Source organism: Puma concolor, chromosome E1, assembly GCF_028749965.1.
Source record: "Puma concolor isolate L17-30 chromosome E1, mPumCon1.1.hap2, whole genome shotgun sequence".
NCBI classification, from domain to species: Eukaryota; Metazoa; Chordata; class Mammalia; order Carnivora; family Felidae; genus Puma; species Puma concolor.
In genome coordinates this window covers 61,215,010-61,234,644 of record NC_141680.1, presented here as the reverse complement: position 1 = coordinate 61,234,644, position 19,635 = coordinate 61,215,010, and the positions used below count along the sequence as shown (strand labels likewise).

The 19,635-nt window shown below is 62.1% G+C and overlaps 1 protein-coding gene across 1 annotated transcript; it reads left to right on the top strand.

Annotated features, from left to right (window-relative positions):
- Positions 1–13,751: 13,751 nt before the first annotated feature.
- On the top strand, positions 13,752–18,667 carry CBX8 (chromobox 8). The gene is made up of 5 exons (XM_086688220.1): positions 13,752–13,921; positions 14,313–14,356; positions 14,542–14,607; positions 14,722–14,788; positions 15,247–18,667. Exons 1-5 carry the CDS (start codon positions 13,853–13,855, stop codon positions 16,138–16,140), a joined length of 1,140 nt encoding a protein of 379 aa, XP_086544346.1. The 5' UTR covers positions 13,752–13,852; the 3' UTR covers positions 16,141–18,667.
- Positions 18,668–19,635: the final 968 nt, after the last annotated feature.

Sequence of the window (19,635 nt, the reverse complement as noted above, 5' to 3'; positions counted from 1 at the left end):
CCCCGGCCTCCAGCTCTCCTCCCGCATCCGGGCCTTCCGGCTCCTCAGCCGCCGTCCGCTGGGTTTGGGGAGGGGGTGCGTGGGGTGGGATGTGGAAGCTTGCGCGGAGGGGGCGAGGACAGGCCGAACGGGAGGGAGAGAATGACAGCGAGGCGGAGGGGGAGGGGGACAACGGCGCGAAGAAAACTTGGGGAGAGGGTGCAGGCAAAAACGGGGGTAGGCAAGGGGGGGGTGCCGAGGCGAGAGGCGGGGATGCCGGGGGAGAAAGAAAGGGAGGGGGCGGGGAGCGGGCGGGGAGCGGGCGGGGGCGGCTGGCTCGTTTCCACTCGTGAGAGCCGGTTGCCGAGAGACGCGCGGGCCAATGAGCGCGCACCAGCTCAGCCCGGCGCCCGCCGCGTGCCCTTATATGGTGAGGCCGCTCGGCGGGCGCTCGCGCACATCGCCATATAAGGGCAGGAACCTAAATACAGGCTATACCTTGTTCTCCGCTCGCCCGGCCGCGGCCCCGGCGATCGATGAGCGCGCCGCCGAGCGGGCCGCGGCGCGCGGGCTCCGAGCGCGGGCGGGAGAGGGCCGCGGCGGCCGCGCGGCCGGGCCAGATGTGGTCGGCGTCATGGCAGCTCGGGCCAGCTGTGGCGCTGGGAAGGAGTCGCCCGCCGCCGCCAGGCTTCCCCCTTCTTTCCTCCCGCCGCCCCCCTCCCTCCTACTCCCCGCACTGTTTCCGAGGTGCAAATGCAAATGAGCCGGGATTGAAATCTAATTGCTTTTGTTTAAAAAAATAATAATAATAATAACGTGAGCGAGTCTGTGTCGAATGTGAGCAAAGGCCCAGGATCCCGAGAAACCGAGCCGAACGCCTGGTGGGCGGGCGTTGGGGAGGAAAGAGACCTGGGCCGTGATTTGGGGCTTGGGGTCCTCCGGCTGTCTCCCGAGGCCTGGCCCGTCTCGCGGTCATCTGAGATTCCGCGCCCCATTCCTCCGACCCCCTAGGCGCCAGGCCCGGCCAAGGTCCCAGTCTGGAGCTCGCGGGTTGGGAGCTGCGTGTGACTGGGGCGGCGGGGAGGCCGGGAGCGGTGGCGGCGAGGACCCACGGGATCGGGGCCCGAGCGGGCAGCCTGGGGCCAGCCGGGCGGCGGGAGGGAGAGGTGAGAAGCGTCGCTGTCACCTCTCTCCGCCGTCTCTGTACCGGCCCTGCTCCCAGACGTCACGGCGAGTGCTGCTTGCGGTGACAAGCCGCGGGATTGGGCCCGTTAGGTGGAATCAGACCGTTGAGGGTGGGAGGGGGCTGCAGGAGGTCTCTTTGGGTGGAGAGGTTGGTGCGAACCCCTGGATAGCCCATCAGCCACGGCCATCTGGGCTCCTGCCTGTGCCAGAGACCCCAGAGCCGGGTCTCCAGCGGATTGCTCTGTTTGTATTCTCCCTCCCCACTTCTGGCCAGTCCCCTCACCCACGGGGAGAGGGATTTTAACCTCCTGGGGGGGGGGGGAGATCTGATCGCAGGTATGGCCCCTGATCGGGATGTCTGGAGAAGAGAGAGGGAGCCTCAGTCTGGGACCTGTCCCATGCTGCTGCGGTGGTTCCCACGCCTGGGTGGTACAACCTCGAACTGTGGGTGAATGTTCCTGGAAACCCCAAATAGCCCACCAGCAAGCCCGTACACAGCCACAGCAGGTTTGGGGCCGAGGCCTTTCTCTTCCACCGTTTGTAGTGGGTGTGAGAGACTCCCAGGGACCCCTGGCTCACCAGCAGGCTGGCGGTCCTGGAGAAGCACATGCGCCTGGATCCGTGGCCTCTGGAGTCTGAGAGACCCTTGCCCCAGCACATGCTCCACAGGTGCCCAGGTGCCCCTCTGCAGCCAGTTTGCAGTGGGGCTCTATTGACCTGCCTTGACTTCCCCCTCGCCTGGAGATGCCACGGAGAGAACCTCTCCCTTCTGAAGAAGCCATTTCCAGTAGCATGATGCCACCTATAGAATGTACCTGGAATTAGTCCGAGCTGCTGCGATGCCTCCAGCAGTGTGGCGCTGGTGAGGGAGCTGGAGGGAAGATAATGCCCTCTGTTGTCCTTGACTGAGGTTGGGGAAGAGAAGGGACTGGAAAGATGGTCAGGTCACCCAGCGCTTCCTCCAGCACTCTTCCTCTTGCCCTCCTGGGTCCCCTGGCTAGATGTTCGGTAGCCCTGTGCCTGGCATCATTGGGGAAACGGAAACTGGTACCCAGCACAGCTGAGACCGTGCTTTCCAGACAGTCACAGACTCACAAACTCCAGGGTTTTGTGCACTGGCTGGGGCGATGGGCCCTGGGTCAGCCATCCGTGGTTAACAAGTATTTCCTAAAGGTTCTGGAATCCCAAGAAACCTGCCTGAACGACCCCACATGTATGGACTGTGGAGACCAGACAGGCTGTTTTAAGGCTACCTGGCTCCAAATGATGGCTTTGCAGGGAGAAGCTGAAGCTGGGAGAAAGAAACCGACTTGTCCAAGGTAACTCAGCTAGCCAGGAACAGAACCAGCTCAGGGCTGGACGCTGAGCTTTTTATCTTCAGCCCCAATCCACTGGTCTTTGGATCATGCGGACACGTCTCAGAGGCAGCCCGGCACAGGCTTCCGTATCAATGTGGCTCGGTGGTCCAGGAGCCCTGGAGATGGTGTGTGAAGGGAGACCGGTGGTGGCCGCCTGCCTGGCTGTTCCAGCGCTTGGAACTGACAGCCACTGATGGCAGCCCGTCGTGCTGTCAGGGCGGCTAGGGAAGACGGGGAGCAGAGGCAGGAAGACCGTCGGGATTTGGCTCCCGGACTCCTGGTATTGCCAGAATCTCGGAAGTCCGAGAGCCAGTGACACACACTGCCCCACCCCGGCTAACATGCCAAACCCCAGAATTCAGAGCAGCAGCAGGGCCATACCTGCCTCCCTGCAGAGCCTGGTCCCATACCGAGAAATCTCCTCCTAGGCCCTCAACTCTTGGGTGACAGACTTAGGTCGAGCTCTGTCCCGTGGCTTCACTTGGCCACCGGCAAGTTACTTAAGCCTTCTGGGCTGGTTTCAGAACGTAGTTCAGAATGTATTTCAGATGTAGTTAATAAGCCTCCCGCTAAGGGCTGTGACGAGGAATGGAAGTCAAGATTTCTCGGGAAGGATCAAATACAGAACTTGGCTTGGAGCAGCCCTTGCTCAGTGGATGCTGGCTACATCTGTCCACTCCCACCGTTCCCGCATATCCTCTCGTACCAGGCTGGGCACCAGGCTCTCGGATACAGATGACCATAAAATATCACGTACGTTGGATCCCATGTGGAAACAGGTACAGGAAAACTCTCCCGGGCAGGCTCCCCTGGGCCGGTGGTGGGTGGTCCTCAGCTCCAGCCTCCTCCCTCCCCTTGCCTAAATTCCCCTCCCCCTTCTGCCTCGCTCCACCCTCAGCCCTGCCTTACCGCTTGCTGCCACCCAGGACCCAGCGTTGTATCCCGAGACCGGCTTCCCTGAGTATTCCGTGTAGACAGCCCTGGGAACTTTTCCTCCCGGGAAGGTCAGTGCCTATAAGGTGCATTACAGGTGCCCGTCAAGCAAACCAAATGGGAAAGAACCTGCCCATTTTGGCAGGTGGGAATACTGATTTTCCACAGGGCAGGGAGGGGCTTCCCTGGATTCCCCCGAACTTGGAACAGGGGCTGGGCAGCGTCGAGAGCCCCTGCTGGAGGGGGCACAGGGGGTTAGCCCACAGGCTTTCAGTACCTGATGGATGGTGGACAGGGAGAGGAGGCAGCTCAGTGTCAGGCTCTGAGCCATCTCCCCCACATGTCTGTGCCCTTCTTCCTTTCCTTTCCCCCACCCGTGCCCCTGGCACATCCTCTCTTTCAGACTCGCACCCCCTCGCACGGTGGCTGCCAGCTCAGCCCGCACCCCAGGCGCTTCTGAGTGGTGCGGGCGCCGTGGAGACCCAGCTGGACCCCGCGATCCTCCTCACCCACCGCGCTCACCCTCTGCGTGTCACCTGGACACTCCCGCGCGGCCCCAGTGGTGCAACGTGGGCTGTGAACTTTTCGCCTGGCCGGACTCCGGGATTTGCTCTTAGAAATTCCCGACTCCGACTCCGGGAGGAAAGCTTCCCACCCCGCCGCCCCGCCCCGGGGCCGCGCCTCAATGGGGCCTGCGACGGCGACTGGGGTGTGTGGGGGGGGGGGCAAGTCGGGCGCCCCGCAACCCCCAGCCCGCCGGGGCCCTTCCAGCCAGTCCCGCAGCGCCCCCTTCTGCGCGGGCCGGTCTTTGTCCCCAGCGGGCTGGGACCCGGTGGGCTCGGGCTCTGGGGCAAACGAAGCCGATACTCCGGTCCTTGCAAGCGGGGTGGCGCCCCCCTGAGGAGGACAGGCCGCTCGCGGGGCCCCAAGAGGCCCAACCTCTCCGCTTAGCTTGGGGGGCGCAGGGGGAATGGAGGGTGGAGTTCCGGGACCCTCCGCCGGCGCTGGGGGGTGGGAGGCTACTCCCAGAGCCGGCGGGAGAACGAGGTGGTCTGGAGACCTTCTGCAGACTTAAGAGGTTTCCGAAGCATCAAACTGAGGACGCCCGGCAAGGCGCTCGGCTGGCCCCTTCCTCTATTCATTCCGTGTCCTCCTCTAGTCTCAGAAAAGGAGAAACTGAGGCTGAAACCCTGCACTGTGATGGGGAGGCCTGTGATCCCAGGATGCCTCCGTTTCCCAGCTAGGAAAAGTCTGGGGGGCGGCGGCCAGAATCTTTGCTCGGGTATTCTAGGGGTGCCCCCACCCCGCCCAGGGTAGAAGTTGCAATAACTCACACACCAATGGGAAGAAGTTAATACCTCTGAGGTCGGTCTCAGCCCCCCCCCCCCCCGGGAGGCTTAAAGACGTCGGGATAGAAACGGCTCCAAGAGGCAGCATGAATGAATGCGGAAGGGGACCCCCTGTCCAACCCCGCAGCCCCCAGCCTCCAAAGACAGCCCCTCCCGCAGCCCACGGTCCCTTCCCTTGGTACCCTCCTCTCTTCCGCCCAAAACAGCCGGTCCTTCCACAGAAGGGGGGGGACTAATTCTCCCTCCCCATTCCCCCTCCTGCCAGCCCAGTTCTGCAGGCGGCCCCACCTCGACGCAATTCATAATCCACCTTCGTCCTGTAACCCTGATGTTAAAAGGAACTTAATAATTATTTAAAAAGAGGTGACCGCGATGGTGGCTTCTTGGTGGCAAGCCTGAGCCGCCACCACCTCCTTGATAAACACAAAACTTGCATCTTTTGGGAAGAGACGGGGGTTCTGGTTCGCAGCAGGATGTGGGGGTCATGGGCGGGTCCCCGCCGCGCTGTGTTCCTTCTCTGCACTATCTACTGGGGAAGGTGGGGGGGCAGTGGCCTCTGAGGGCACCGGCTCCTCTGGAGCCCAGAATGGCCCCGAAAGTGGCCCCGCGATTACAATTCTGGTGCAAATTCATTTACCATATTTATTTGTGGATTTTCTCTCTCCCACTCCTTTTCATATTAAAAAAAGATCAAAAAGATTTTTTAATGTATAAAAGATGTTTCCTCCACATAATGCCCTCACCACCACCCACACAACCTTTTTTTTTTTTTTTTTTTGTCTTCTTCTCTTTTCTTTTCTGCTTTGAATTCAAAGACTTCTGCCCCAGTCAGCAGGGCGGCAATCTCAGAGCAAGGAAGGGCTTCCTCTGATCTGTCCAAAGGGTGGGGAACGGAGTCCTGGCGTAACCAGCCGAGAGGCCCAGAGTGCTGGTCGGCCAGGCACCTCCTTAATCCAAATCAAATAATAGAAACTCAGCTTTTAATTTCCACTACTTTAAACCTCATCTCTCCCCGGTCCTGGTCAAGAATCCCACCCTCTCTGCAAAATCAGTTTTTCTTGCCTTAAGCCTCTGTTTGCTGGATCTCAAGGACTAGCTGAAGAAAAAGAAAATTAATTTTGCCTGTGATTGCTGTGTTATTCTAGATAAGCCATTATCATGCAAATGAGGGAGTGCGGCTTTCAAGATGAATAAGGACGGTTCCGTGTAGCGGCGCAGGACAGCCCCAGATGTTTGCATAATCGCTTGTGCCCCAACTTCAAGAGTGCAAAATGTCAAGGGAGGAAGTTGTGCGGGTAAATACGGTACCACGTTCCCTGAATTGGATTTTCTAGAGAAGGGCGGGGAAGCGGGGCTGAGGCTTTCATCTGCGGAGAGAAAAGGCGTCCCGGCTCTCCGACTAGGGTGTCCCGGCCCGAGCGGCCGTCCGCGCTTCCCCCCCCCCCCCCCGGGGCCGAGCCACCCCGCGGCCGAAGGCGGCTGCAGAGACCCGGGTCCCGCCCGGGCGGCGAGGCGCTTGCGCGGGGACGGGGCCGCCGCTGGCCGGGCGCTTTCCGGCAGCCCCGGAACCGGCTACGCGGCTTCTGGGCGTGCGCGGAGCCGGCGCGCTCTGGTGGCGCAGCCTCGACGCCCGCCCGGCCTCGTCGGGCCCCCCGACGGCGTCCCCTCCCGGGGGCCAAGGCCGGGCGTGCACGGCGGGAGCCCCGGCGCGGGGCCGGGCCGAGGGCGCGCAATCCCGCCGAGGTCCGGCAGAGAGAAGAAGACCGAACCCTCGCGGGCACCGTCGCGCGTTCTCCGTCGAGTCCCGGACGCCTGCCCCTTGGGCTTGTCCCCGCGCGCCCGCTCCCGCGGAGGGCGAACGGGCCCCGCGGACGCCTCGGCTGCCCCAGGTGGTTCCGGAGGCCCCCCAGCTCGTGCCTCCTCCAACGACCCGGTAGCCCCCCGCCCCGACCTGTTTCTCTGACCTCTAAAAGGAGAGGCCGGGCTTGGGCTTTTCTCAGCACCAACAGCCGAATAAGGAACAGCCCTGGCCGAGGGACCGCCAGTTTGGAACTAGTTGAGGTCCCCGGAGTCCCAGCAAAAAGTCACTTCAATTCCTTCCGCTTGGGGGCGGGGTAGGAAGCGAGAAAGGACCTGAAGCTAAAGACGGAGAACTAGGCGTCCCTACAACGTCCCTGGGGCGGAAGAGAGCCCTCGGGTGGGGGTGGGGAGGGTGGAGGGGAGGAGGCGGTGACCAGCGGACTAGCGAGGCTGGCCGCCAAAGTGCCAACCCTGGAGGAATTCGGGTCCAAGGGAGCCCGGAGACCTGGCTGTGGTGCCGGCAACCCTTGGCCAGCCTAGCCTGGTGCCATTCCTTGGGAGGTACGTGCTCCCTGCCTTCCGGGACGTGTAGGGTCACGAGAACCGAGGGGGCGCACAGAGACCGTGCCGCATAACCGCGAGGCCACTGCTCTCTCCCTCCCGGCAGAATCCGGGGGTCAAATTTTCCACCGGGGACAGCCCGAATTACAGGCTGCAATTCAGGCTGCAGTCAATGGGTCGAGCCGTCGATGCCAGCGCCGACGCGGCCGCAGAGTCCCCGCGCCCCAGGCATCCCAGGCCAAGAGGCTTCTGATAATGCCCTCGTCTTGGATGGGGCTCCAAAGCCTTGACCCCTAGGCCAGCCACTGGTCTCAGGTCGCTCTGCCCCCACACCCCGCCGCCCTCCTGCCCCGCCGTCCCTAGACCTGCTCTGAGCCCCTTCTCCAGGAGCGGCGGGAACACGGCGCCGGGACCCACTCGCCCCTGCACCGCTTCCACTCCTCGGGACGGGCGCAGGGGTGCAGCCGCTCGGTTTTCCCGCCCACCTCTGAGCCGTCTCCCCTCACCCCTGTGCACCCCAGGGGCCGATGGTGCCTCCTGGCTCCCCGAGCCGGATTTCGCAGGCAACACCAGGCGGTCTTCCCGGGGAGGATTTGGGGGGGGCCCACCCTGCGGCGCGCGTGAGCGCATGCGTGCCGACTCTGGCGCTGTGCGCGTGCTCCTGCCTCCAGGCTCCCGCAGCGTGCCTGGCCTCCGCGCTGCGAGGGGCCGCCGGTGCCTTTTGCGGGGGGACCGCCTGGCCGGGTGCGACCCGGAGCAGATGCCCCAAGGGGCGAGTCTAGACTGTCTGAGGAGTACACGGTTTCCCCGAAAGGGTCGGTGAGCACCCAGCTCCCAGCACCGTGGGTGCCCCTTCCCGGGAAGTAGTGACAGTTCAGGCTGACCCTGTGTTCCCCGGGGGAAAGTCACCTAAACCAGACCCACCCACTGGGTCCTGTTAGCTTGACCTGGTCCCAGAGCAGCAGTAGTAGACTGTCACACGTGTGACAGTCACAATTAACGTTTATTGAGCATTTACCTGTGCCTAACAATCAACCGTCCTACACACCCTGTGGGGCGAGCACGTTAATACTCTGTTTTCTTATAGTAACTGAAGCACAGAGTGGTTAAGTAACTCACACAAGGGCACACACTTAGTAAGTGGGTTTGAATCCAGGCAGCCTGGCCCTAGAGCCCACAATTGTAGACACTGTGCTCTGTGATGGAGGGAAAACAGACTAGCACCCACATGTAGCCTCTAGCCCAGTCGGCTGGCCTGCTGTGACTCCTTCCCGCCTCTGCTGTTTCAGTGTCATCATTTTTGCTAAGGGCCCAGAGCAGTAGCCCTGCATCGTGGGACCAGTCGGCTGATTCTGGTAATGAGACCCCTGGCTTCGTCTGTGGCCATTTCAGGACGCTCCCTGGGCCCTTTCTTACCTTGAGTTCTTTCCTTAAGCCCTGGAGGAGCTGAGCTGTCCAGAGGGTCCAAAGCGCCTGATGCAGAGTGTTAGAAAACCTAGGCTTAGGACTTGTCAGGCATAACATCTGCTGTGTGTCCCTGGGCAGGTTACTTGGCCTCACTGTGCCTGAAGTTTCCTCAGTTATGAGATGGGAACAGTGGACTGGATCTCACCTGGTTGTTACGGATCTCAGGATCTCAGGTGGGACCGTGCAGGTGCCAGACAAGAAGTGTTCAGAAGATGTTGCTTGCCTCTTGGGGGGTCGCTATTCCTTCTATGGAGGGGAAGGGAGGGGGCTTGACGACAGCTCACAGTGTTTTCAGGGGGCCAAAGTCAAAGGTCACGTGGCTTCTGGGGTAGGTGCAGGCTTGTGGGAAATTATTGGAACATGGCCAGCCCCCTCTTATCCTTTGCAGCATGTTCTAGTGGTTCTCTAATCAGGATGCTCTGAAGGTCTACTAGGGAGGACAAAAGAGGTGGGGTGTCTCACTCCAGGGACAGCTGGGGGCTGGGGCCCAGGCCCCAAACCCAAGCAGCCTCACCTCCAGTCACTGGCCAGCGTGTCACGTCCGGGTCGTTGGGCCCTCTCTGCAGGGTGTTGGGTCAGCCCCTTGGCACCCCCCCCCCCAGAAACAGACAATCTGTGCCCCGCAGGCGTGGGCCCCCGGGCTTGGGGCTTGGGTGTGGGGGAGGCAGAGGCTGGGGACGCCCGTCAGGCTCTGGGGCCACTGAAGGTAAGCCATGGGTCTCTGCTGCTGCACAAAGGCCACATCCCACATGGCCACGCCTCAGAGCCACCCGTGCTCACTTCACAGCCGGCCCCACCGACGCTCCTGAGGAACCATTAGGTTCCAAATCCGCCCGCGTCTTGGCCAAGACCAGGCAGGTCCGACGCCCGCCGAGCCTCAGAGTTGAAACGCTCCCAGGGAACGAGCTGAGGCCCGGCCTCACCCTCCAGCTAGAGGACGCGCTCGGGCTTGCTGGTCTGGCCGGCAACCCAGGAGCCGAGCGCCTTGCCCGGCCTGCCCCTCCTCTTCCTTCCCCTCGACCCCGACAGCCTTGGGCCTCTCTCCCTGGGTGCCGAGTCTGATGGCAGCGGGCACAGGGAGGCCTGAGAGTTCCCCCGGCCCTCAGCTGGCCTCCAGGCTCAAATGAGGCCATGGCATGGGGCACAGGGTATGAGCACCTTCCAGAGACTGGGACGGAGGGCTCGGGCTGGCTCTCAGGTGTGGGAGCAGGTTGGAGGTCCTTTGTCGGGAAGGGACATCGGAGCCGTGTGCCCAGGTCAGCAACACCGGTGCAGAGTCGGGCCAGAGACCCAGGGGTTGGGGAAGCAGGTGCCCGAGGTGGGCGGGCGCCTGTGTTTCCGTAAACAAAGAAACCGGGCCGCTCATCTCAGGAACTAGGGGTGGAGGGAAGACTGCGGAGAGAATCGCCGACAATTTCCTTCATAAAAATGCGATCTGAGAGCATTTGATTTCCACTTTCACTCCCCCCTGCCCCCCGCCCCAACACCAGCACTGTCTCCAAAGACACTCAAATTGCAGCCATATGGGGCTAAAGTAATAGGAAGCAGTTACCTTATTTACTGCAGAGGCCGCGCACTCCAACCTGACAGCGGGAGCCTAGGGCAGCGGAGCAGTGGGATTCAAAGCAGAGGGTTCTTTGAAACTTTGTTTTGTTTACTGCCAGGGGTGCGCGCGGGGGAAAAGCAAGGATCAAACTTTGAAAGGGAAGAGAGGTTGTGTGGAGGATAGAAGGGAGGTGTCGAAAGTTGAATGATCCAGGAAGGGACGTTCAATAAGAGAGTGGGGAGCGGGGTTCCATGTTCTCTTGGTTTCCAAGTGCCACTGGCTGACCAATTTGAAAGAACCCTGCCCCCTCAGCCGGAATCATGCCCCCACCGCTCCCCGGCTGGCGCCCTCTCCTGGCACATCCGGGCATCCTCAGTGCCCACCAGGGAGGCCCCAGCTCTGAGTCCTGTCCCACCACAAGCCCATTTCTCAGACTGCTACCTCTCAGTGTCCAAACTTTCCCGGAGCTGAGGTCGCTCAGTGACTTGTTTTCCCACTCTCTGTAACCCTGCTCCATCCAGGACATCTGTTGGTGGGTACCAAGCAGGGATGACACCCTGCCCTGGAGGGGGGGGATTGCTGCTGGAAAGAATGGGGTTCGGTCTGATCTCAGATTATTCTATTCCTCTTGTTTCCTTTTGGACCGAGTTCTCTCCTTGCTGTGGGCTCTGCAGGAATGATTCCCGATGTTTGCAAACTCAGACACCTCACAAGCAATAATTTTGTTCAGAACAAGGGCTTTCGCCACCAGGCATAGAGAAAGGCGGGAAGACGCAGGGGGGAGCTTGGGGGAAATACTCAAGCCCCCCCCCCTCCCCGCAGAGGAGGGGGCCCTGCATAGCCGCACCAGGCTTTTCATTTCCCCACTTCCAGCTTCGGAGGCATTTAGGCAAAGAAGGAAAAGAGAGAGGGAGGAAAGGAGAGAGAGAGAGAGGAGGGAGAAAGGCAGGCAAGGAAGGAAGGAAAGAAGGGAAGGGGGGGAGGAAGGAAAAGAAAAAAGAAAGAAAGAAAGAAACACTGGGAGGGAGGTGGAGAGTAACTTTTTCAGTGAAACTGAAACCATCAACGTCTGCACGCCTCGTGCAGACTCCAGGTCGGTGAAGGCACCCAACGCAAACACAACTCCCGGGGACAGGGCTCCAGAAACCCTATCTGAAGGGAAACCGCCGCTCATTGCGGGCGCAGGCGGGCCGGCGAGGGGTGGGGGGAGGGCGGGAGGCGAAGCGGGTCCGGTCCTCCGGCTGCTCGGGGCCGGCTCCCTCCCTCCGGCCTCCAAGGTGGCCCTCGAGCCTCCTCGGGCGGCTGCTGCGGGGCAGACCGGCAGCGTCGCCCACGGCGGCGGGCAGCGGATTCCAAGAGGGGACAGGCGGGGCGTGCAGAGCGACCCGGGCCCAGGGCGGAGGGTGGGCTTTCTCTGGGCGGGGAAACCAGACACTTATAGGCGGCTGAGGCCGACTTTATTTTTACTGCCCAAACTGTTGGAAAGTATTTAAGCTTAAACAGAAACAGCTGTATCGCTGGCACCGGCCAACGAAACTATTTGTTACCGGGAATGACTTTTTATGATTAAGGACGCGGCCGTCGGCGGCCTCTCGCGGGCGGCCCGCGCGGGTCTGCGGGGCGATCTGGCCGTCGTCAGCTCGCTGTTCGTTAAGACAGAACGGCCAGAGAGATGAGCCTGGTCACCCGGCGCCCACCTTGCAGAGTTTGGAGCGAGGCCAAAACCTGGAACCCCGCGTTTCCAGGGGGCGGGGGCGCGGAGTGGGAGGCAGGGTGGGCCCGAAGCCGCGCCGGTCCCGCGCGCCCCGCACGGCGCCGCGCCCGCCGCCCGCCGCACACCTAACTTGGGACAGGAGGCCAGTTTTCCGCTCTGGGCTCCCTGCCCTTTCGAGTCAGACTCCTTGGCTCGCCTTCTCGCTCGCTCTCTTTTTCTCGTTCTCTCTCTTTCCCCCCCTTTCTCCCACTCCATCCCTCGCCAAGGGAAATCGCTTCCAGTCAAGTTCATCGCCGATGGTTTAACTAAATCATGGGTTCCAAGGAGTGGGTGTTGTGACTTGCAGCTTGGGCGGTAAGAGAAAAGGGTCGGGGAGAGCTGGGCCCGGACTCGGGCTGCGGTCACCGCCGCCGCCCCAGCCACGGGTCGCCGCGAGCTGAGCGAGAGCATGTGTGTGTGTGTGTGTGTGTGTGTGTGTGCGCGCGCGCGCGCGTGTGCGCGCGCGAGGCGTCCGTGGTCCGACCCTCGCCCCCTTTCCCGGACCTGCTATCTTCGCTCTGGAGCCCCGGTCCCCCTGGAGGCACTAGACCCCGCCACGCCCCCGCCACTTCCCGCTCGGGGTTCCCTGGCCGAGTGTCTTGCTGCGCACGTCGGGAAGAGCCGTGGACAGGAAGTGCACGGCGCAGGCCCCGCAGGTCGCCGGGGTCCGCGGGGAGCGGGACGCGCCCGCAGCTACTCGTCCCAATCCCAGCCAAGCTCCAGGCTCTGCCTTGGTGGTCGTCCACGCCCTCCCCCCAGTCCCCCAACACACCCAGGCCGGCCGGGGGCAAGGAGCGGCTGGGTTGGGGCTGGCGACGCGCAGGGCCGGGGCCTGGCGGGGACGAGCAGCACGGGCTGGAGGCAGGGGCAGGTGGCTGCGGGCGTCGGGGACGAGTCAGGGGGCTGGAAGAAGGCGCGCGACGTCCCCCGCGGGGTCCTGGGACGCGGGAAGGCTGGGTGGGGGCGGGGAGACAGCGGGTGTCCACTAGGTCTTGCGTTCGGCTTCCGAGCTGGGAGTGAGCGCTGGAGCCCAGCTCGACTCGCAGGGCCCGGAGGGTGGCCGAGGGCAGGGCTGCGCGACAGGAGACCGAGACACAGGCACATTGATTTGTTAGCGGGATGGGGCTGGCGGCGGCGGGGGAGGCCGTCGTCATGGAGACCGAGGGTCGGGTGTGCGGAAGGGGTGAGGGGGCCGGGAGGGAGCGGGGTCGGGGCGCGTGGCCGGCTCTCGGGGTGCCGGCGCTGCCCGCGGAGCCCCAGCACCTGTGCATTGTGCATTGTGCGGCGCGGGCGGCGGCTGTGGGGGGAGGGGAGGGCGCGAGTCCGCGCGGTGGGGGTGGGGCGGCCGGGGTCTGCGGAGGGGGCGGGGCCTGGCTGACACCGCCGCGGGGGTCCCAGCGAGAGCCTTGGGGGACGCGGAGCACCGGAGGGACATCTTGGTGGCGGGGGAGGGGGCCCCGGCCAGGACAGAGGGTGGACGGCCCCCTCGCCAGCCCCGCAGACTGACAGCGGCCGGGCCCGCCCTCCCGGCGACGTCACTTCCGGCGGCGGCCCCCACCCCCTCGCGTTCTGTCTCTGGAGTAGCCTCGGACTCCGCCCCCTGGCGATTGGAACGCGGGTCACGTAGCAACGCGGGGGAGAAAGGGAGAGGGGCGTGGCCCGGAGCTCGCCCAATCGGCGCGCAGGGGCGCAGGCCCCAGCCGCTCCGCTTTAGCAACGTCGTTAGCAACACGTGGGGCCGGAGGAAGCGCGGGGCGGGAGGGGAGGGGGAGCGGGCGCGCGGGAGGGGGGGCGGGGAGGGAGCGGGCGCGCGGGAGGGGGAGGAGAACTGACGTCAGCGGGAGAGTATTATGGTCTGTCGTGCGCTGGCTGCTGCTTTTCTGCTCCTGGAAGCGGCCAAGGGGGGAAGCGGCGAGTCAACATGGAGCTTTCAGCGGTGGGGGAGCGGGTGTTCGCGGCCGAAGCCCTCCTGAAGCGGCGCATACGGAAAGTAGGTACCCCCGGGCCTTGGACCGAGGCTGGCCGAGCCCTCCCCTCCCGGCCTGGGTTCCCTCCTCCTGCTGCAGCCCAGCTTCCCTTCCCCCAGGTCCCAGCAGCGGCCGCGGCCGTGGCGGCGGCGGCGGCGGCTCTGAGCCCAAGCGCTTTCCTTAGACTTGCACCGATGCACAGATTGCATGGGTGGGGGGCGGGGTGGGGGGATGAATGCCGGTGCATGCACTTTGTGCAGCGTTTCGTGCAGGGGGTGATGCAGCGAGCGCGTGCCTTTCGCGATGGGATTTCGCGCATTCATTTGGTGCATGCATTTTTTGCATGCATTTCTTGTGTCCTCGTCATGCATTTCTCCCCTTGCACACACGCATTTTCCCCCTTTGCATCCGCAGGGACGCATGGAATACCTCGTGAAATGGAAGGGCTGGTCGCAGAAGTAAGTAGGTTATATGCAATTCTCAACCCCAGACTGTTGTTCGGGAGGTTTCTTTCTTCCTCTTTTTCCCTTTACATTGAAATACAATACAATGCAACAAGAAAAGTTACAGACGTACACACACACAGCCGCCGCTCTTTCCCTGTTCCCGGGACTGACGCCCATTTCTTCCTGATTTCCTCTAGGTACAGCACATGGGAACCCGAAGAAAACATCCTGGATGCTCGCCTGCTCGCAGCCTTTGAGGAAAGGTACAGGCCCTTTCAAGCCTCAGACTCTCACTTAGGAACACGGGTCCAGCCTGGACTGGAGTCCCACTAGGTTCTTCACTCACACACCCCTTTCTCTCTCCTTCCTTTCTCTAGGGAACGGGAGATGGAGCTCTATGGCCCCAAAAAGCGAGGACCCAAACCCAAAACCTTCCTTCTCAAGGTAGGAGGGCAGTGTCCAGTGGTGGGCAGTAATGTTATAGTGTCATTTGGCAGGGGGGGGGGGGAGGGGGACCTGAGGGCTTATGGAGCTTTGGGGGTGTCCACTGCTCTTGGCTATTTGTAATCTAGGAAGGAGTCCCCAGACAGGCTGTCACCAGGTCAGTGGCAGTGCCCAGAGGCGTCTTGGGGGAAGGGGTTCAGCACACTAGGATTCGGCCCACAGCCATCCCAAATAGACATATAATCAAACACAAGCAAGAAGTGTGCTTTCTGCAAATGGCTGCTTCCAGACAAATTCTCTGCTTCCCCCAGACTGCTGCCCCTAAGCCCCACCCCCACCCATAGAGAAATTCGGAGGCATCAGAGGGTGAAGCAGGGAGGCCCCCCCCCCCCCGAAGAAGGGTCCTGGGGGAGTGGGCAGGGCCCTGCTCTGCTCTTGACATGCCTTCTCTCTTGCAGGCCCAGGCCAAAGCAAAGGCCAAAACTTACGAGTTCCGGAGTGACTCGGCCCGGGGCATCCGGATCCCCTACCCTGGACGCTCGCCCCAGGACCTGGCCTCTACATCCCGGGCACGTGAGGGCCTTCGGAACATGGGTCTGTCCCCGCCGGGAAGCAGCAGCAGCACCAGCAGCACCTGCCGAGTGGAGCCCCCTCGGGACCGGGACCGAGAGCGGGAGAGGGAACGCGAGCGCGAGCGAGAGAGGGAGCGGGAGCGTGAGCGGGGTACCAGCCGCACGGATGACAAGCCCAGCTCGCCGGGAGACAGCTCCAAGAAGCGAGGCCCCAAGCCCCGGAAGGAGCTCCTGGACCCCTCGCAGAGGCCCTTGGGAGAACCCAGTGATGGCCTCGGAGATTACCTCAAGGGCAGGAAGCTGGACGAGGCCCCTTCCGGGACAGGAAAGTTCCCAGCTGGCCACAGCGTGATCCAGCTGGCCCGGAGGCAGGACTCGGACCTGGCCCAGTGCGGTGTGGCCAGCCCCAGCCCAGCCGAGGCCACAGGCAAGCTGGCAGTGGACACCTTTCCGGCCAGGGTCATAAAGCACAGGGCGACCTTCCTGGAGGCCAGAGGCCAGGGCACCCTGGACCCTGGTGGCCCTCGGGTCCGGCATGGCTCGGGCACTCCTGGCTCTGTGGGGGGCTTGTATCGGGACATGGGGGCCCAGGGGGGAAGGCCCTCCCTCATCGCCAGGATCCCAGTGGCCAGAATCCTGGGGGACCCAGAGGAGGAATCCTGGAGTCCCTCTCTGACCAACTTGGAGAAGGTGGTGGTCACCGACGTGACCTCAAACTTTTTGACCGTCACCATTAAGGAAAGTAACACGGACCAAGGCTTTTTTAAAGAGAAAAGATGAATTGCTGGGTGGGTGATCGCAGGACAAGAGAGCAGGAGAGAGAGTGGGAGTGCAAACTTGGCCTAATGCTTTTTATTTCTGGGTGGGAGGCAGCCTTCCGGGCTGGCTCTGTCCCTAACTTCACATACCCCAAGTCCTTTCCATTTCTCCTCCCTCCCCTCAGTTTTGGTTGGAAAGATTATCTCTAGAGTTATATTTTCTATTAGATGTAAATATGTTATTTAAGAAAAATATCTAAATATATATATTTCAACTCTTGAAGTTGTTTTATTTAAACAAGCAGAGAGAGAGAGAGAGAGAGAGAGACTCAGCGTGGTTTAGTTGGGGCAGACGGGCTGAGTCGCCGCCCCTCAGCCACCCAGAGCACTAAGGAGTTTGGGGACCTAGGTACTGGACTCTCTGATCGTGTCTGGAGGGACTGCCCTACCCACCTCGCCCCTCCTCCCTTTTCCCACAGCCCCAAGGCAGACCCCTGGAACCAAGGCAGGACCCGGATTTTTTCTCTCTTCCCATTGGCCCACCAGGCCAACAAAAGATTAGCTCCCCAATCAGAAAAAAAGGGGGTGGGGTCAGTCTGTTTTGCCTTTTTTTTTTTTTTTTTTTTTTTTTTAAGATTAAGAGGTCTGTTGGGGGAAAAAAGTATTAACTTGAATAACTTGTGTGTGATGTTGAAGGTAAAAAGTTAAGGAGTTGCAGGTGGTTGGGGAGCAGCAGATTACCCCCCTACCCCCACCCCCGCCCTGGGGACCACACCAGGAAATGCACTTTAAGGGAGATGTGTGTGTTACACACGCAGATCAGATCGTGTGTATGTAATGTGGATAAACTCTCCCAGTTCCCTCGATTCCTTTCCTTACTCCACAGAAAGAAAAGAAACCCAGCGAATCTGTTTACATTCCCGAAATGCCAGGATAAATTGGGAGGATTGCATGTCAGTGCCCAGAGTTCGAGACAGTTGTTTTACAGGAAAAGTGTTTGGGGGCGGACTTTTCCTTTTCGCGCACTCTAGCTTCGCCAGGAGCAGAGACGGTGGCCCCCACCTCCCAGGAAGAGTTGGACTAGCCTCACTCCCTCGGGGAGGGCGGGCCGCCGGCTCTCGGATGGACGCACGGCCACACAGGCCCACCCTGCGGGACCCACGGAGGGAGGCGCGGCGGCGGCGGGCCCGGCCGGGAGTGCGGCGCAGGGTCTGGGCTCGGGGCTCTAGGAGCCGGGCAGGACTCGCCTCCCGGCGGCTCCGGCGGGCGAGGGGAAAGGAGGGGCGAGGCGAGGTTTTCATCCAAGAATGCGCATCAGAACTTTTGCTTTTTCCTCCCCCCCACTTCTTAAAAGCAAAAGCTATAATTTATAGGCCTTTTCGATTCGCGGAGTGTTCTCTATTTGAACTCGACATTCAGACTCCGCCAAAGGGGGCGGGAGGAGCGGGAGTTGAAAAGAGACGGCCCGCGGCGGGGGAGGCCGTGCGCGGCGGCGGGGCCCGGGGCGCCCCCGTGCGCTCCAGGGACGCAGGACGCGCGCCCCTCTTTTGACTCGAAAGCACAAATCTGTCCTCCCCCCCACCCCACACACACCTCCGTCCCTTGGAGGGCTGATCCTGCGGCCTCCCCGGCCTCCCCCGCACTTAAAGGGCTAGGGAGATCTGACTGCCCCCCTGCTTGTCGAGGGAGAGCAGGGGGGCCCGGCGCACGGGAGGAAGCACAGACTCGGGACGAGAGAGGCAGGGGGCCGGAGCTGGGGGGAGCTTCTGGATGGGGGTACGGAGTGGGCACGCCAGCCTAGTCCTCCGCACTCCCATCTTCCCACCTCCCTCTCTCCCCCAGACTTTCTTGCCTTTAAAGAGAGGGGGTTTAAAAAAAAAAAAAAGGAAAAAAAAGGGGAAAACGGTGTACTACATGATTTTATTTGTTTTTGAATATCAAATTGCGCCTATAAAGAGAAGCCCCTCGAATGGGGATTTTTATCTGCTCACATTTGTAAAACTGATATTTTAGACTTTGTATAAAGAAGCGCCGTTGACCAAGTGTATCTATTTAAATGTGGACGCTATTTTCAGACGAAGCTTCTTCGAAGGGGCATGTCTGTTACCCAGTGGACGGTAACTCGGGGACACGTGTCTTTACCTGGCTGCCGCCTTCCTTTTGTCCCTCGCCCTCTTGGCTCCCGTGTCCCTCCCTCGGGGCTGACTTTGCCCCTTCCCTCCGACGTTCCTTGGCCAGCCTGGTTCTGCTCCCGGAGCCCCCTCTGTCCGCCGTCTGTCCGTGGCCGTGCGTGTGTGTCTTCTCCGCTCGCTCTTGCGACGCTGACCTGGGGGGTGGGAGGGCGGGGGCCAGGGCCGCTTGGCTGGGAGTCTGCAACCGCGCGGGATGTGCGCGCGTGTTGGGTTTATTTAATTCTAAGATGTGTACAAATCTCGAATCGACCCCCGCCTCAGCTCAAGAGTGAAGCTTCGGTACCTATCTTCTGCGGTCGTGAATGTCTGTACCCAATACCGCTTTCTACGTGTTTAAATATATACTTTGTAAATAGAGACGTGTCTCGGTTTTATTGTTTTCTCCCCCCCACTCGAGCAGAGGGAAGCGCAGCCCCGGGAGAGAGGACCCTTTCTTCCTCTCTCCTTGCCCATCCCACCCACCCCCACCCTGGGCCCCGTGGGCCCGGGAGGATCCCCGCGCGGCAAAGGCCCTTCCCCAACCGGGGGAACTTCCCAACTAGGGGAGGGGGGAGAGACGGGCCCCGGAGGGAGTGGGGTGTGACCCTCCTTAGCCTCCTGGGGTGGGGGGTGGGGGTCGTGCCTTTCCTCACCTAGCGGCCGCGTTTCTCTGGGGCCCAGGTGGAACTCGGGGACCCCAGGAGGACGGGCGCGACCTCTCGGGTCCCCTTTCTTCTGGCGGGGCTTCCCCCCGCGCGCCCCACCCCTAGGCCCGACGTCGCTGGTCCCCGAGGCCCGGGCGCCCCAAAGCCGCGCGCCCCGGGTCATTCGGCCTGCTTCCCGGTGCTGTCGCGGGACCCGCCCCCCAGACCCACCCAGCCTCGCCAGCGCTCCCCGAAATGCAGCGCCTCGCGCCTATTGATTGAGGAATTGAATTCGCGGGTATTGCTAGGCAACTGACTGCTTGGAGCCGGCGCAGAGCAGGCTGATGTGATTAGTGAACCTGGGCTGCCGCGGCGCAGCCCCGCGCCCCCCGCCCCCCGCCAGCATCTCCGTCCCCGGCCTTCTTGGGGTGTAAAAGCCCCAACGCCGGGCGAGGCGCGGTCGGGGGAGAGCAGAGCGCAGGGTGGGGATGGGGGGGTTCTCGGCCCTTCCCGGCCCAAGAAGACTTTGCTGGGCGCGGGCGTGGGGCGGCAGAGGAGAGCCGCCTCCCGGACCCCAAGGCGGCCACCGCAAAGTCCCAATACCTCCCCCGAAGCCGCCGCGGGCCTTGTCGCGCAGGGAAGCCCCGACCTAGGCGCCCTGGCAGAGCGCGAAGGGAGGGGCGTGGGGACGCGTTCGCCCGC

Coding starts and splice junctions, on each gene's coding strand:
- CBX8 (XM_086688220.1), top strand. CDS start 13,853: ATGGAGCTTTCAGCGGTGGGGGAGCGGGTGTTCGCGGCCGAAGCCCTC. Junction 13,922..14,312: donor TGAAGCGGCGCATACGGAAA/GTAGGTACCCCC, acceptor TTGCATCCGCAG/GGACGCATGGAATACCTCGT. Junction 14,608..14,721: donor CTCGCAGCCTTTGAGGAAAG/GTACAGGCCCTT, acceptor TCCTTTCTCTAG/GGAACGGGAGATGGAGCTCT.